Here is a 17,549-nt window from a genome sequence, read left to right on the forward strand (position 1 = left end):
CTATTGAGGCCCTACTCATCATTAGTCATAGAACACTTCCTGCTGGAGCCTATTGAGGCCCTACTCATCATTAGTCATAGAACACTTCCTGCTGCAGCCTATTGAGGCCCTACTCATCATTAGTCATAGAACACTTCCTGCTGGAGCCTATTGAGGCCCTACTCATCATTAGTCATAGAACACTTCCTGCTGGAGCCTATTGAGGCCCTACTCATCATTAGTCATAGAACACTTCCTGCTGGAGCCTATTGAGGCCCTACTCATCATTAGTCATAGAACACTTCCTGCTGGAGCCTATTGAGGCCCTACTCATCATTAGTCATAGAACACTTCCTGCTGGAGCCTATTGAGGCCCTACTCATCATTAGTCATAGAACACTTCCTGCTGGAGCCTATTGAGGCCCTACTCATCATTAGTCATAGAACACTTCCTGCTGCAGCCTATTGAGGCCCTACTCATCATTAGTCATAGAACACTTCCTGCTGGAGCCTATTGAGGCCCTACTCATCATTAGTCATAGAACACTTCCTGCTGGAGCCTATTGAGGCCCTACTCATCATTAGTCATAGAACACTTCCTGCTGGAGCCTATTGAGGCCCTACTCATCATTAGTCATAGAACACTTCCTGCTCTAGCCTATTGAGGCCCTACTCATCATTAGTCATAGAACACTTCCTGCTGGAGCCTATTGAGGCCCTACTCATCATTAGTCATAGAACACTTCCTGCTGGAGCCTATTGAGGCCCTACTCATCATTAGTCATAGAACACTTCCTGCTGGAGCCTATTGAGGCCCTACTCATCATTAGTCATAGAACACTTCCTGCTGCAGCCTATTGAGGCCCTACTCATCATTAGTCATAGAACACTTCCTGCTGGAGCCTATTGAGGCCCTACTCATCATTAGTCATAGAACACTTCCTGCTGCAGCCTATTGAGGCCCTACTCATCATTAGTCATAGAACACTTCCTGCTGGAGCCTATTGAGGCCCTACTCATCATTAGTCATAGAACACTTCCTGCTGGAGCCTATTGAGGCCCTACTCATCATTAGTCATAGAACACTTCCTGCTGGAGCCTATTGAGGCCCTACTCATCATTAGTCATAGAACACTTCCTGCTGCAGCCTATTGAGGCCCTACTCATCATTAGTCATAGAACACTTCCTGCTGGAGCCTATTGAGGCCCTACTCATCATTAGTCATAGAACACTTCCTGCTGGAGCCTATTGAGGCCCTACTCATCATTAGTCATAGAACACTTCCTGCTGGAGCCTATTGAGGCCCTACTCATCATTAGTCATAGAACACTTCCTGCTGGAGCCTATTGAGGCCCTACTCATCATTAGTCATAGAACACTTCCTGCTGGAGCCTATTGAGGCCCTACTCATCATTAGTCATAGAACACTTCCTGCTGGAGCCTATTGAGGCCCTACTCATCATTAGTCATAGAACACTTCCTGCTGCAGCCTATTGAGGCCCTACTCATCATTAGTCATAGAACACTTCCTGCTGGAGCCTATTGAGGCCCTACTCATCATTAGTCATAGAACACTTCCTGCTGGAGCCTATTGAGGCCCTACTCATCATTAGTCATAGAACACTTCCTGCTGGAGCCTATTGAGGCCCTACTCATCATTAGTCATAGAACACTTCCTGCTCTAGCCTATTGAGGCCCTACTCATCATTAGTCATAGAACACTTCCTGCTGGAGCCTATTGAGGCCCTACTCATCATTAGTCATAGAACACTTCCTGCTGGAGCCTATTGAGGCCCTACTCATCATTAGTCATAGAACACTTCCTGCTGGAGCCTATTGAGGCCCTACTCATCATTAGTCATAGAACACTTCCTGCTGCAGCCTATTGAGGCCCTACTCATCATTAGTCATAGAACACTTCCTGCTGGAGCCTATTGAGGCCCTACTCATCATTAGTCATAGAACACTTCCTGCTTTCATCAACAAACGCTTTTAGCACAAATATAATCATTCGGGAAACCTGAAGTCATGCTGAGCAAGTTGTCCCTTGAGACAGCATATAACTGCAACACATGGAGATTTCAGATCTAAATGACCCCTTCTTGTTTCCTGAGTATAGATTGACATATGTTCTGTCTTTTACACATTCACTTCCTTGTAATCGGGGGAGGAGAAGGATATGACGGAGGACTTACTTTCGTTTACTTACTATTTTAATCCCTACATTTTGTTTTCATGTCGGACTACTGGTTTGATTGAATGCCGCAGGAGGACTCTGTTTGAGCATGCGCAGTACCCTGTCAGCATGGAGTTGAGGAAGTTTTGTGCCAGAGGCACCTGAGCGTAAATTGTCTCTTTTTCAAACCGCTTACGGGAACGTTTCTACACCTGGTAAGGTTCATATGTCATTGTTCGTAGTAGGATCATGTCATTGTTCATGTTGTGTTTCGGTCAAAATAAGTTATAAAAAAGTCTCTAACTCAAACGAACGTTATTTGATCAGCTATCAAGGAATTGTGTCCAGGTGAGTTGAGAATCAATCGCACGGAATGTTCACGCCTTTCCGTCGTCTCGTCCGTTTTACCGGATTTAATAAAGGACGCATCAGTTCCAGTTCTGTACCCGTCTAGTTTTATAAATGATTAACAACCTGTAGTAGACTGTGGATGTTAAACTAAACGGAAAGAACAGTAGCAGATGTAAAATATGATCTGCGTGTGTTGCTTAGGTCACGTGTAGTTATTCTGTGTTATGAGAAAACATTGGAAAACTTTTGCACCGAAGTAAAGTTGGTTTTATATTCACACATTCAGACATTCGCCGAAAAGCCATTTTTAATATGTAAAAATCAATAACTAATTCACCTTTAGTCACAGAATCATTAAGCTGATTTATTTGATAAATGTCTAGTATACTTTTACAACTTGTTTTGTTTTGAGTAGAGATTCCAGTTTTGACTTGATAGAAATACATGCAATCTATAAAATGCCATTTTAAAGCGGAATAAATCAATAACTAATTGGCTGTTTGTCACAGAGATGGTTGATTTATTTGATAAATGTCTAGTATACTTTTACAACTTGTTTTGTTTTGAGTAGAGATTGCATGTATTTCTATCAAGTCAAAACTGGAATCTATAAAATGCCATTTTAAAGCGGAATAAATCAATAACTAATTGGCTGTTTGTCACAGAGATGGTTCCATTTAGCTGCGGATGACAACGAAGGTCTTCAACAAAGCCAACATAGAAAATGATTGGAAAAGGGGCCTCTTTGCTGTTAAATTAGAGACTTATAAATAAATTACCATTGTGCCTTGTAACTACTTTAAAATGCAGAACTGTTGCACTAAAAATACAAACATGGATTTGGGAGTCCTGCCCTATAGGAGGGTCTCAACAATTTAAGATGGTAAATGTTGTAACATTTTATGTAAACATCTAATTTCCTATAGAACAAATTGCACTTGAAATTAACATTCGTTTTTAAAGCTATTGCAAATAAATGCAGGTTTTAACCTCAACCCTGTTCCCGGAGAGATACCCTCCTATAGGGCAGGGCTCCTCAACCCTGTTCCCGGAGAGATACCCTCCTATAGGGCAGGGCTCCTCAACCCTGTTCCCGTAGAGATACCCTCCTATAGGGCAGGGCTCTTCAAACCTGTTCCCGTAGAGATACCCTCCTATAGGGCAGGGCTCCTCAAACCTGTTCCTGTAGAGATACCCTCCTATAGGGCAGGGTTCCTCAACCCTGTTCCTGTAGAGATACCCTCCTATAGGGCAGGGCTCCTCAACCCTGTTCCTGTAGAGATACCCTCCTATAGGGCAGGGCTCCTCAAACCTGTTCCTGTAGAGATACCCTCCTATAGGGCGGGGCTCCTCAACCCTGTTCCTGTAGAGATACCCTCCTATAGGGCAGGGCTCCTCAACCCTGTTCCTGTAGAGATACCCTCCTGTAGGTTTGAACTCCAACCCTGTTCCTGGAGAGATACCCTCCTATAGGGCAGGGCTCCTCAACCCTGTTCCCGGAGAGATACCCTCCTATAGGGCAGGGCTCCTCAACCCTGTTCCCGGAGAGATACCCTCCTATAGGGCAGGGCTCCTCAACCCTGTTCCCAGAGAGATACCCTCCTATAGGGCAGGGCTCCTCAACCCTGTTCCCGGAGAGATGCCCTCCTATAGGGCAGGGCTCCTCAACCCTGTTCCCGGAGAGATACCCTCCTATAGGGCAGGGCTCCTCAACCCTGTTCCCGGAGAGATACCCTCCTATAGGGCAGGGCTCCTCATCCCTCTTCCTGGAGAGATACCCTGCTATATGTATGGAGGTCTATGGAGGTCTAAGGTCTATGGAGGTCTATGGTCTAAGGAGGTCTAAGGAGGTCTAAGGTCGATGGAGGTCTATGGAGGTCTAAGGTCTATGGAGGTCTATGGAGGTCTAAGGTCTATGGAGGTCTAAGGTCTATGGAGGTCTAAGGTCTATGGAGGTCTAAGGTCTATGGAGGTCTAAGGTCTATGGAGGTCTAAGGTCTATGGAGGTCTATGGAGGTCTAAGGTATATGGAGGGGTGTCTATGTGTCTATGGAGGTCTAAGGTCTATGGAGGGGTGTATATGTGTCTATGGAGGTCTAAGGTCTATCGAGGGGTGTATATGTGTCTATGGAGGTCTAAGGTATATGGAGGGGTGTATATGTGTCTATGGAGGTCTAAGGTCTATGGAGGTCTAAGGTCTATGGAGGTCTATGGTCTATGGAGGGGTGTATATGTGTCTATGGAGGTCTAAGGTCTATGGAGGGGTGTATATGTGTCTATGGAGGTCTAAGGTCTATGGAGGGGTGTATATGTGTCTATGGAGGGGTGTATATGTGTCTATGCAGGTCTAAGGTCTATGGAGGGGTGTATTTGTGTCTATGGAGGTCTAAGGTCTATGGAGGGGTGTATATGTGTCTATGGAGGTCCAAGGACTATGGAGGGGTGTATATGTGTCTATGGAGGTCTATGGTCTATGGAGGGGTGTATATGTGTCTATGGAGGTCTATGGTCTATGGAGGGGTGTATATGTGTCTATGGAGGTCCAAGGACTATGGAGGGGTGTATATGTGTCTATGGAGGTCTATGGTCTATGGAGGGGTGTATATGTGCAGGTTAATAAATGGAATGATTTAGAAAACGAAATGCCTTTCTCCCAGTCTTCCTTGATAAAATAACATTGTTTTCATTGGTTAATCAGTATGCTTTAATTGTTATGCGTTGTTATTAATGATTATTGTTATTGTTATTGTTCTGAAAAACTGAATTCCCCTCCTGGCCATATTCTTAATTTCACACAAGCAAATTGTTTCCATCAACCAGGTGTTCTATTGGTCTGTACTTCAGAAAAGGTACAATATACAATATAGCATCACTAATGTGTTAACTGGTAATGAGACAGTGTTTCAGAGCTAGTGGTAATGAGACAGGGTCTACAATGTTTCAGAGCTAGTGGTAATGAGACAGGGTCTACAGGGTTTCAGAGCTAGTGGTAATGAGACAGGGTCTACAGTGTTTCAGAGCTAGTGGTAATGAGACAGGGTCTACAGGGTTTCAGAGCTAGTGGTAATGAGACAGGGTCTACAGTGTTTCAGAGCTAGTGGTAATGAGACAGGGTCTACAGTGTTTCAGAGCTGGTGGTAATGAGACAGGGTCTACAGTGTTTCAGAGCTGGTGGTAATGAGACAGGGTCTACAGTGTTTCAGAGCTGGTGGTAATGAGACAGGGTCTACAGTGTTTCAGAGCTAGTGGTAATGAGACAGGGTCTACAGTGTTTCAGAGCTAGTGGTAATGAGACAGGGTCTACAGTGTTTCAGAGCTAGTAGTACTGAGACAGGGTCTACAGTGTTTCAGAGCTAGTGGTAATGAGACAGGGTCTACAGTGTTTCAGAGCTAGTGGTAATGAGACAGGGTCTACAGTGTTTCAGAGCTGGTGGTAATGAGACAGGGTCTACAGTGTTTCAGAGCTGGTGGTAATGAGACAGGGTCTACAGTGTTTCAGAGCTGGTGGTAATGAGACAGGGTCTACAGTGTTTCAGAGCTAGTGGTAATGAGACAGGGTCTACAGTGTTTCAGAGCTAGTGGTAATGAGACAGGGTCTACAGTGTTTCAGAGCTAGTAGTACTGAGACAGGGTCTACAGTGTTTCAGAGCTAGTGGTAATGAGACAGGGTCTACAGTGTTTCAGAGCTAGTGGTAATGAGACAGGGTCTACAGTGTTTCAGAGCTAGTGGTAATGAGACAGGGTCTACAGTGTTTCAGAGCTAGTGGTAATGAGACAGGGTCTACCGTGTTTCAGAGCTAGTGGTAATGAGACAGGGTCTACAGTGTTTCAGAGCTAGTGGTAATGAGACAGGGTCTACAGTGTTTCAGAGCTGGTGGTAATGAGACAGGGTCTACAGTGTTTCAGAGCTAGTGGTAATGAGACAGGGTCTACAGTGGTTCAGAGCTAGTAGTACTGAGACAGGGTCTACAGTGTTTCAGAGCTAGTGGTAATGAGACAGGGTCTACAGTGTTTCAGAGCTGGTGGTAATGAGACAGGGTCTACAGTGTTTCAGAGCTAGTGGTAATGAGACAGGGTCTACAGTGGTTCAGAGCTAGTAGTACTGAGACAGGGTCTACAGTGTTTCAGAGCTAGTGGTAATGAGACAGGGTCTACAGTGGTTCAGAGCTAGTAGTACTGAGACAGGGTCTACAGTGTTTCAGAGCTAGTGGTAATGAGACAGGGTCTACAGTGTTTCAGAGCTAGTGGTAATGAGACAGGGTCTACAGTGTTTCAGAGCAGGTGGTAATGTGACAGGGTCTACAGTGTTTCAGAGCTAGTGGTAATGAGACAGGGTCTACAGTGGTTCAGAGCTAGTAGTACTGAGACAGGGTCTACAGTGTTTCAGAGCTAGTGGTAATGAGACAGGGTCTACAGTGTTTCAGAGCTAGTGGTAATGAGACAGGGTCTACAGTGTTTCAGAGCAGGTGGTAATGAGACAGGGTCTACAGTGTTTCAGAGCTAGTGGTAATGAGACAGGGTCTACAGTGTTTCAGAGCTAGTGGTAATGAGACAGGGTCTACAGTGTTTCAGAGCTAGTGGTAATGAGACAGGGTCTACAGTGTTTCAGAGCTAGTGGTAATGAGACAGGGTCTACAGTGTTTCAGAGCTAGTGGTAATGAGACAGGGTCTACAGTGTTTCAGATATAGTGGTAATGAGACAGGGTCTACAGTGTTTCAGAGCTAGTGGTAATGAGACAGGGTCTACAGTGTTTCAGAGCTGGTGGTAATGAGACAGGGTCTACAGTGTTTCAGAGCTAGTGGTAATGAGACAGGGTCTACAGTGTTTCAGAGCCGGTGTTTACATAATAATGTAATATGTGTTTTCAGTGTTGACAGTGGAAGTTGAAAGTGAAAACAGCGATGATCTCATCTACTGATCTGGAGCAGCTGGCTGAAATAGGTGAGACACACACACACACACACACTACTATTTAATAGGTGAGACACACACACACACACACACTACTATTTAATAGGTGAGACACACACATACACACACACTACTATTTTATAGGTGAGATTGTAACACTATTCATCCTATCCATGAAACACATGAAATGTACATGGTCTTTCTACCTTCTCTTCCTCTAAAGGGTACTGGGTCAGTGGTGTCCTCTCTAAAGAGTACTGGGTCAGTGGTGTTCTCTCTAAAGCATACTGGGTCAGTGGTGTCCTCTCTAAAGAGTACTGGGTCAGTGGTGTTAGATGTTCTCTCTAAAGAGTACTGGGTCAGTGGTGTTCTCTCTAAAGCATACTGGGTCAGTGGTGTTCTCTCTAAAGCATACTGGGTCAGTGGTGTTCTCTCTAAAGCATACTGGGTCAGTGGTGTTCTCTCTAAAGCATACTGGGTCAGTGGTGTTCTCTCTAAAGCATACTGGGTCAGTGGTGTTCTCTCTAAAGCATACTGGGTCAGTGGTGTTCTCTCTAAAGCATACTGGGTCAGTGGTGTTCTCTCTAAAGGGTACTGGGTCAGTGGTGTTCTCTCTAAAGCGTACTGGGTCAGTGGTGTTCTCTCTAAAGCGTACTGGGTCAGTGGTGTTCTCTCTAAAGCGTACTGGGTCAGTGGTGTTCTCTCTAAAGAGTACTGGGTCAGTGGTGTTCTCTCTAAAGGGTACTGGGTCAGTGGTGTTCTCTCTAAAGAGTACTGGGTCAGTGGTGTTCTCTCTAAAGGGTACTGGGTCAGTGGTGTTAGATGTTCTCTCTAAAGAGTACTGGGTCAGTGGTGTTCTCTCTAAAGGGTACTGGGTCAGTGGTGTTAGATGTTCTCTCTAAAGAGTACTGGGTCAGTGGTGTTCTCTCTAAAGCGTACTGGGTCAGTGGTGTTAGATGTTCTCTCTAAAGTGTACTGGGTCAGTGGTGTTAATGTTCTCTCTAAAGCGTACTGGGTCAGTGGTGTTCTCTCTAAAGCTTACTGGGTCAGTGGTGTTCTCTCTAAAGCGTACTGGGTCAGTGGTGTTCTCTCTAAAGCGTACTGGGTCAGTGGTGTTCTCTCTAAAGCGTACTGGGTCAGTGGTGTTAGATGTTCTCTCTAAAGCGTACTGGGCCAGTGGTGTTCTCTCTAAAGTGTACTGGGTCAGTGGTGTTAGATGTTCTCTCTAAAGCATACTGGGTCAGTGGTGTTCTCTCTAAAGCGTACTGGGTCAGTGATGTTCTCTCTAAAGCGTACTGAGTCAGTGATGTTAAATGTTCTCTCTAAAGCGTACTGGGTCAGTGGTGTTCTCTCTAAAGCATACTGGGTCAGTGGTGCTCTCTCTAAAGCGTACTGGGTCAGTGGTGTTCTCTCTAAAGCGTACTGGGTCAGTGGTGTTCTCTCTAAAGCGTACTGGGTCAGTGGTGTTCTCTCTAAAGCGTACTGGGTCAGTGGTGTTCTCTCTAAAGCGTACTGGGTCAGTGGTGTTAGGTGTTCTCTCTAAAGCGTACTGGGTCAGTGGTGTTAGATGTTCTCTCTAAAGCGTACTGGGTCAGTGGTTTTAGATGTTCTCTCTAAAGCGTACTGGGTCAGTGATGTTCTCTCTACTGGGTCAGTGGTCTCTCTAAAGTGTACTGGGTCAGTGGTGTTCTCTAAAGCGTACTGGGTCAGTGGTGTTCTCTCTAAAGCGTACTGGGTCAGGGAAATAGCATACTGGGTCAGTGATGTTAAATGTTCTCTCTAAAGCGTACTGGATCAGTGGTGTTCTCTCTAAAGCGTACTGGGTCAGTGATGTTCTCTCTAAAGCATACTGGGTCAGTGATGTTAAATGTTCTCTCTAAAGCGTACTGGGTCAGTGGTGTTCTCTCTAAAGCGTACTGGGTCAGTGATGTTCCCTCTAAAGCGTACTGGGTCAGTGGTGTTCTCTCTAAAGCGTACTGGGTCAGTGGTGTTCTCTCTAAAGCGTACTGGGTCAGTGATGTTCTCTCTAAAGCGTACTGGGTCAGTGGTGTTCTCTCTAAAGCGTACTGGGTCAGTGGTGTTCTCTCTAAAGCGTACTGGGTCAGTGGTGTTCTCTCTAAAGCGTACTGGGTCAGTGGTGTTCTCTCTAAAGCGTACTGGTTCAGTGGTGTTCTCTCTAAAGCATACTGGGTCAGTGGTGTTCTCTCTAAAGCGTACTGGGTCAGTGGTGTTCTCTCTAAAGCATACTGGGTCAGTGGTGTTCTCTCTAAAGCGTACTGGGTCAGTGGTGTTCTCTCTAAAGCGTACTGGGTCAGTGGTGTTCTCTCTAAAGCGTACTGGGTCAGTGGTGTTCTCTCTAAAGCGTACTGGGTCAGTGGTGTTAGATGTTCTCTCTAAAGCGTACTGGGTCAGTGGTGTTAGATGTTCTCTCTATAGCGTACTGGGTCAGTGGTGTTCTCTCTAAAGCGTACTGGGTCAGTAGTGTTCTCTCTAAAGCGTACTGGGTCAGTGGTGTTCTCTCTAAAGCGTACTGGGTCAGTGGTGGTCTCACTAAAGCATACTGGGTCAATGGTGTTCTCTCTAAAGCGTACTGGGTCAGTGGTGTTCTCTCTAAAGCGTACTGGGTCAGTGGTGTTCTCTCTAAAGCGTACTGGGTCAGTGGTGTTCTCTCTAAAGCGTACTGGGTCAGTGGTGTTCTCTCTAAAGCGTACTGGGTCAGTGGTGTTAGATGTTCTCTCTAAAGCGTACTGGGTCAGTGGTGTTCTCTCTAAAGCGTACTGGGTCAGTAGTGTTCTCTCTAAAGCGTACTGGGTCAGTGGTGTTCTCTCTAAAGCGTACTGGGTCAGTGGTGGTCTCACTAAAGCATACTGGGTCAGTGGTGTTCTCTCTAAAGCGTACTGGGTTAGTGGTGTTCTCTCTGAAGCGTACTGGGTCAGTGGTGTTCTCTCTAAAGCGTACTGGGTCAGTGGTTTTAAATGTTCTCTCTAAGCATACTGGGTCAGTGGTGGTCTCTAAAGCGTACTGGGTCAGTGGTGTTAGATGTTCTCTCTAAAGCGTACTGGGTCAGTGGTGTTCTCTCTAAAGGGTACTGGGTCAGTGATGTTCTCTCTAAAGCCTACTGGGTCAGTGATGTTCTCTCTAAAGCGTACTGGGTCAGTGGTGTTCTCTCTAAAGCGTACTGGGTCAGTGGTGTTCTCTCTAGATCGTACTGGGCCAGTGATGTTCTCTCTAAAGCGTACTGGGTCAGTGGTGTTCTCTCTAAAGTGTACTGGGCCAGTGATGTTCTCTCTAAAGCGTACTGGGTCAGTGATGTTCTCTCTAAAGCGTACTGGGTCAGTGGTGTTAAATGTTCTCTCTAAAGCGTACTAGGTCAGTGGTGTTCTCTCTAAAGCGTACTGGGTCAGTGGTGTTCACTGTCATTGACCACGTAGCTAAGATCTTTCTGACCCCCCCCCCTCTGACTGGTCTCAGAACAGAGGATATGATTCAGTCAGGGGACCCAAACACAAACAGGCTTAGTTTCCTCCCAACCACATGTTAGATTACACGCTGCCCGTTCTAAAAATAGCTTTGTATGCAATCTGAGAAGAAGGAGAAGAAGGAGGAGAGGGATGTGGAGGAGGACGGGTCATCTTGCTGATAAGAGGCCCAGCTCATAATTGTATCTGGAGGGGCTTGGGGAGGGAGAGGAGGAGGGGAGCTGGAAATTAGCATATCTGGGCAGGGCTCACATTCCCTCTGCTCTGAGTCAGTCTTAGTGCCAGCTCCTCTCTACCTTCTACCTCCTCTCTCCCTTCATCCTCCTCTCTCCTCTCTCCCTTCTACCTCATCTCCCCCTTCATCCTCCTCTCCCCCTTCATCCTCCTCTCCCCCTTCATCCTCCTCTCTGCCCTCATCCTCCTCTCTGCCCTCATCCTCCTCTCTGCCTTCATCCTCCTCTCCGCCTTCATCCTCCTCTCCGCCTTCATCCTCCTCTCCGCCTTCATCCTCCTCTCCGCCATCATCCTCCTCTCCGCCTTCATCCTCCTCTCCGCCTTCATCCTCCTCTCTGCCTTCATCCTCCTCTCTGCCTTCATCCTCCTCTCTGCCTTCATCCTCCTCTCTGCCTTCATCCTCCTCTCCGCCTTCATCCTCCTCTCCCCCTTCATCCTCCTCTCCCCCTTCATCCTCCTCTCCCCCTTCATCCTCCTCTCTGCCAGGCCAAGGACTGGGAGGTCATCCGCTCAACATTCCGTCACACCACTTCAAGGAAAACCACGCAGCTGGAAAGTACCTAGAATATCAACAGGTCTTTGTTTTTGTGACCACAGCTGACTGTGTTCTCCTTCCAATGTCTTTTCCTGGAAGGAGGATTGTAAAAATATCCTTCCCCATTCCACAGTTAGTCCATTTGACTGAGCAGTAGTGTCCCCATTCCACAGTTAGTAAATTAGTCTGACTGAGCAGTAGTGTTGGAACTATCCCAGTAGACATTATGAGAGAGGCAGTAGTGTTGGAACTATCCCAGTAGACATTATGAGAGAGGCAGTAGTGTTGGAACTATCCCAGTAGACATTATGAGAGAGGCAGTAGTGTTATAACTATCCCAGTAGACATTATGAGAGAGGCAGTAGTGTTATAACTATCCCAGTAGACATTATGAGAGAGGCAGTAGTGTTATAACTATCCCAGTAGACATTATGAGAGAGGCAGTAGTGTTGGAACTATCCCAGTAGACATTATGAGAGAGGCAGTAGAAACTAGAAGGGTAAATGTTCTCATTGTCCCCCAGCTTGTCTTTCTCCACTATATCTGGGTCCCTCCCAACCGGATCCCTATATAGTGCACTACACTTGACAGGGGCTGTTAGGGCTCTAATTAGTCTACTCTATAGGGAATAGGGAGTCATTTGGGACACAGTATTTCTGGTTTCCTTCCCTCTGGACCGCTGGGCAGAGCAGGGTAAATACTGATCTAGATTAGGACACAGTTTCCAGACCCTGTTGTTTTCTGTGGATTATCAGTTTTTTGGGGCGGAAACAGCAACGGACAGGAAGACCCGACATGAACCAGGAAATGGATGTGAATTTATAGAGGAGATGTTCAGTTATTCTCAATTATCAACATGTTTAGAAAGGAATGGGCCCATAACCTAGTCAGTAGTAGTAGTCTTTTACAGGACTAGTTATGGGCCCATAACCTAGTCAGTAGTAGTAGTCTGTTACAGGACTAGTTATGTGTCATAACCTAGTCAGTAGTAGTAGTAGTCTGTTACAGGACTAGTTATGTGTCATAACCTAGTCAGTAGTAGTAGTCTGTTACAGGACTAGTTATGTGTCATAACCTAGTCAGTAGTAGTAGTCTGTTACAGGACTAGTTATGTGTCATAACCTAGTCAGTAGTAGTCTGTTACAGGACTAGTTATGTGTCATAACCTAGTCAGTAGTAGTAGTCTGTTACAGGACTAGTTATGTGCCATTACCTAGTCAGTAGTAGTAGTAGTCTGTTACAGGATTAGTTATGTGTCATAACCTAGTCAGTAGTAGTCTGTTACAGGACTAGTTATGTGCCATTACCTAGTCAGTAGTAGTAGTAGTCTGTTACAGGACTAGTTATGTGCCATAACCTAGTCAGTAGTAGTAGTCTGTTACAGGACTAGTTATGTGTCATTGAAGGGACGTCATGAAAGAGTATTTTCAAAGATCAGCATGTCATCAACCTCCTCAGTGTGCTACAGAGCAACATAACCTAGTCAGTAGTAGTAGTCTGTTACAGGACTAGTTATGTGTCATAACCTAGTCAGTAGTAGTAGTCTGTTACAGGACTAGTTATGTACAAAGATCAGCATGTCATCAACCTCCTCAGTGTGCTACAGAGCAACACTGTTTAATCAAAGATTAGTGCTATCTGGGATCCTTGGGATGTCCATACCCTAAATCCTAACCTCTAAATCCTAATCTCTAAATCCTAACCTCTAAATCCTAACCCCTAATCCTAATCTCTAAATCCTAATCTCTAAATCCTAACCTCTAAATCCTAACCCCTAAATCCTAACCCCTAAATCCTAAACCCTAACTCCTAAGTTCCTAAGTTCAATACATTTATTTGATTCCCTACTGAGTTCAATACATTTAGTTGATTCCCTACTAAGTTCAATACATTTAGTTGATTCCCTACTGAGTTCAATACATTTAGTTGATTCCCTACTGAGTTCAATACATTTAGTTGATTCCCTACTGAGTTCAATACATTTAGTTGATTCCCTACTGAGTTCAATAAACCCTGTTCCCTATAAATCCTGTTCCCTATAAATCCTGTTCCCTATACACCCTGTTCCCTATACACCCTGTTCCAACCCTAACCATTTTAAATATCAACTTCAATGGGTTAGGGACGTCCCGAGGATCCCAGATAGCACAGTAAATCAAATGTATTTATATAGCCCTTCGTACATCAGCTGATATCTCAAAGTGCTGTACAGAAACCCAGCCTAAAACCCCAAACAGCAAGCAATGCAGGTGTAGAAGCACAGTGGCTAGGAAAAACTCCCTAGAAAGGCCAAAACCTAGGAAGAAACCTAGAAAGGAACCAGGCTATGAGGGGTGGCCAGTCCTCTTCTGGCTGTGCCGGGTAGAGAGGAACCAGGCTATGAGGGGTGGCCAGTCCTCTTCTGGCTGTGCCGGGTAGAGAGGAACCAGGCTATGAGGGGTGGAGATTATAAACCTAGAGAGGAACCAGGCTCTGAGGGGTGGCCAGTCCTCTTCTGGCTGTGCCGGGTAGAGAGGAACCAGGCTATGAGGGGTGGAGATTATAAACCTAGAGAGGAACCAGGCTATGAGGGGTGGCCAGTCCTCTTCTGGCTGTGCAGGGTGGAGATTATAACAGAACATGGCCAAGATGTTCAAATGTTCATAAATGACCAGCAGGATCAAATAATAATAATCACAGTAGTTGTCGAGGGTGTAACAAGTCAGCACCTCAGTAGGATCCCATCAACCGCTGTAGTCTACAGAGTGGGCCTGACACTGGGGCGGCCGAGCGGGCCTGACACTGGGGCGGCCGAGCGGGCCTGACACTGGGGCGGCCGAGCGGGCCTGACACTGGGGCGGCCGAGCGGGCCTGACACTGGGGCGGCCGAGCGGGCCTGACACTGGGGCGGCCGAGCGGGCCTGACACTGGGGCGGCCGAGCGGGCCTGACACTGGGGCGGCCGAGCGGGCCTGACACTGGGGCGGCCGAGCGGGCCTGACACTGGGGCGGCCGAGCGGGCCTGACACTGGGGCGGCCGAGCGGGCCTGACACTGGGGCGGCCGAGCGGGCCTGACACTGGGGCGGCCGAGCGGGCCTGACACTGGGGCGGCCGAGCGGGCCTGACACTGGGGCGGCCGAGCGGGCCTGACACTGGGGCGGCCGAGCGGGCCTGACACTGGGGCGGCCGAGCGGGCCTGACACTGGGGGCGAGCGGGCCTGACACTGGGGCGGCCGAGCGGGCCTGACACTGGGCGGCCGAGCGGGCCTGACACTGGGGCGGCCGAGTGGGCCTGACACTGGAACTGCAACATTGACAGTTTTGGTGTAACATGGCGACCCTCTATTTGTCTCCTCAGAGCTGCAGAAGGAGGAAGATGAGGAACAGGGTCGTCATGGGTACCGTCCGGATCGCCCTCCAGCCCCACGTAGAGTCAGCTTCAGCCAGGACACCTCTCACCCCTACTACGATGTGGCTCGACACGGGATCCTACAGGTCACAGGTAACCAGGACACCTCTCACCCCTACTAAGATGTGGCTCGACACGGGATCCTACAGGTCACAGGTAACCAGGACACCTCTCACCCCTACTAAGATGTGGCTCGACACGGGATCCTACAGGTAACCAGCACACCTCTCACCCCTACTACGATGTGGCTCGACACGGGATCCTACAGGTCACAGGTAACCAGGACACCTCTCACCTCCTACTACGATGTGGCTCGACACGGGATCCTACAGGTCACAGGTAACCAGGACACCTCTCACCCCTATTACGATGTGGCTCGACATGGGATCCTACAGGTCACAGGTAACCAGGACACCTCTCACCCCTACTATGATGTGGCTCGACACGGGATCCTACAGGTCACAGGTAACCAGGACACCTCTCACCTCCTACTACGATGTGGCTCGACACGGGATCCTACAGGTCACAGGTAACCAGGACACCTCTCACCTCCTACTACGATGTGGCTCGACACGGGATCCTACAGGTCACAGGTAACCAGGACACCTCTCACCTCCTACTACGATGTGGCTCGACACGGGATCCTACAGGTCACAGGTAACCAGGACACCTCTCACCTCCTACTACGATGTGGCTCGACACGGGATCCTACAGGTCACAGGTAACCAGGACACCTCTCACCTCCTACGATGTGGCTCGACACAGGATCCTACAGGTAACCAGGACACCTCTCACCTCCTACTACGATGTGGCTCGACACGGGATCCTACAGGTCACAGGTATCCTACAGGCCACAGGGATCCTACAGGCCACAGGGATCCTACAGGCCACAGGGATCCTACAGGCCACAGGGATCCTACAGGCCACAGGGATCCTACAGGGATCCTACAGGGATCCTACAGGGATCCTACAGGGATCCGACAGGCCACAGGGATCCTACAGGCCACAGGGATCCTACAGGCCACAGGGATCCTACAGGGATCCTACAGGGATCCTACAGGCCACAGGGATCCTACAGGCCACAGGGATCCTACAGGCCGCAGGGATCCTACAGGCCACAGGGATCCTACAGGGATCCGACAGGCCGCAGGGATCCGACAGGCCGCAGGGATCCGACAGGCCGCAGGGATCCGACAGGCCGCAGGGATCCGACAGGCCGCAGGGATCCGACAGGTCACACCTCCTAACCCTAACCCTTGACGTACCTGTATTTGGGGAGTTTCTCCAGTTCTTCTCTGCAGATCCTCTCAAGCTCTGTCAGGTTGGAGGTGGAGCGTCGCTGCACAGCTATTTTCAGGTCTCTCCAGACATTTTAGACTGTGTTCAAGTCCGGGCTCTGGCAGGGCCACTCAAGGACATTCAGAGACTTGTCCCAAAGCCACTCCTGTGTTGTCTTGGCTGTGTGCTTAGGGTCGTTGTCCTGTTTGAAGGTGAACTTTTGCCCCAGTCTGAGGTTCTGAGCGCTCTTCATCAAAGATCTCTCTGTACTTTGCTCCGTTCATCTTCCCTCAATCCTGACTAGTCTCCCAGTCCCTGCCGCTGAAAAACATCCCCACAGCATGATGCTGCCACCACCATGCTTCACTGTAGGTGGTAGATGGTGCCAGGTTTCCTCCAGACGTGACCCTTGGCCTGCAATCTTGGTTTCATCAGACCAGAGTATCTTGTCTCTCATGGTCTACGAGTCCTTTAGGTGCCTTTTGGAAAACTCAAAGCAGGCTGTCGTGCCTTTTTACTGAGGAGTGGCTTCCGTCTGGCCATTCTACCATAAAGGCCTGATTGGTGGAGTGCTGCAGAAATGGTTGTCCTTCTGGAAGGTTCTCCCATCTCCGCTCTGGAGCTCTGTCAGAGTGACCACCGTCACCTCCCTGACCAAGGCCCTTCTCCCCAGATTACTCAGTTTGGCCGGGCAGCCAGCACTAGGAAGTGTCTTGGTGGTTCCAGACTTCTTCCATTTAAGAGTGATGGAGGCCACTGTGCTCTTGGAGACCTTCAACGCTGCAGAAGTGTTTCGGTACCCTTCCCCAGATCTGTGCCTCTACACCATCCTGTCTCGGAGCTCAATCAATCAAATGTATAATGCAAATGTATTTATAAAGCCCTTTTTAATTTAGCTGATGTCACAGAGTGCTCTTTGGCCAATTCCTTCGACCTCATGGCTTGGTTTTTGCTCTGACATGCACTGTCAACTGTGGGACCTTATATAGACAGGTGTGTGCCTTTCCAAATCATGTCCAATCAATTGAATTTACCACAGGTGGACTCCAAGTCGTATAAACATCTCAAAGATGATCAATGGAAACAGGATGCACCTGAGCTCAACTTCGAGACTCATAGCAAAGGGTCTGAATTCTTTTGTAAATAAGGTATCTGTGTTCTTATTTTTATAGATTTTCAAAAAAATCTATTTTTGCTTTGGCATTTTGTGGTGACG

At 47.7% G+C, this 17,549-nt stretch overlaps 1 protein-coding gene across 4 annotated transcripts in view; it reads left to right on the top strand.

Annotated features, from left to right (window-relative positions):
* The first annotated feature begins 2,240 nt into the window (after positions 1-2,240).
* The window catches only part of LOC109881793 (rho GTPase-activating protein 8), a 37,630-nt gene continuing 22,321 nt past the window's right edge, over positions 2,241-17,549 (top strand). Inside the window, exons 1-3 of one of the 4 annotated variants that reach the window (XM_031815494.1) lie at positions 2,241-2,371; positions 7,377-7,449; positions 15,005-15,148. In XM_031815494.1, coding sequence (XP_031671354.1) covers positions 7,410-7,449; positions 15,005-15,148 — 184 coding nt within the window. In that variant the 5' untranslated portion in view covers positions 2,241-2,371; positions 7,377-7,409. Of the gene's footprint in view, positions 2,372-7,376; positions 7,450-15,004; positions 15,149-15,385; positions 15,895-17,549 lie in introns of those variants that run through there. The other 3 variants (XM_031815495.1, XM_031815497.1, XM_031815496.1) reach the window with 3 other exon arrangements.

This window comes from Oncorhynchus kisutch, unplaced genomic scaffold, assembly GCF_002021735.2.
Source record: "Oncorhynchus kisutch isolate 150728-3 unplaced genomic scaffold, Okis_V2 Okis09a-Okis19a_hom, whole genome shotgun sequence".
Lineage (NCBI taxonomy): Eukaryota > Metazoa > Chordata > Actinopteri > Salmoniformes > Salmonidae > Oncorhynchus > Oncorhynchus kisutch.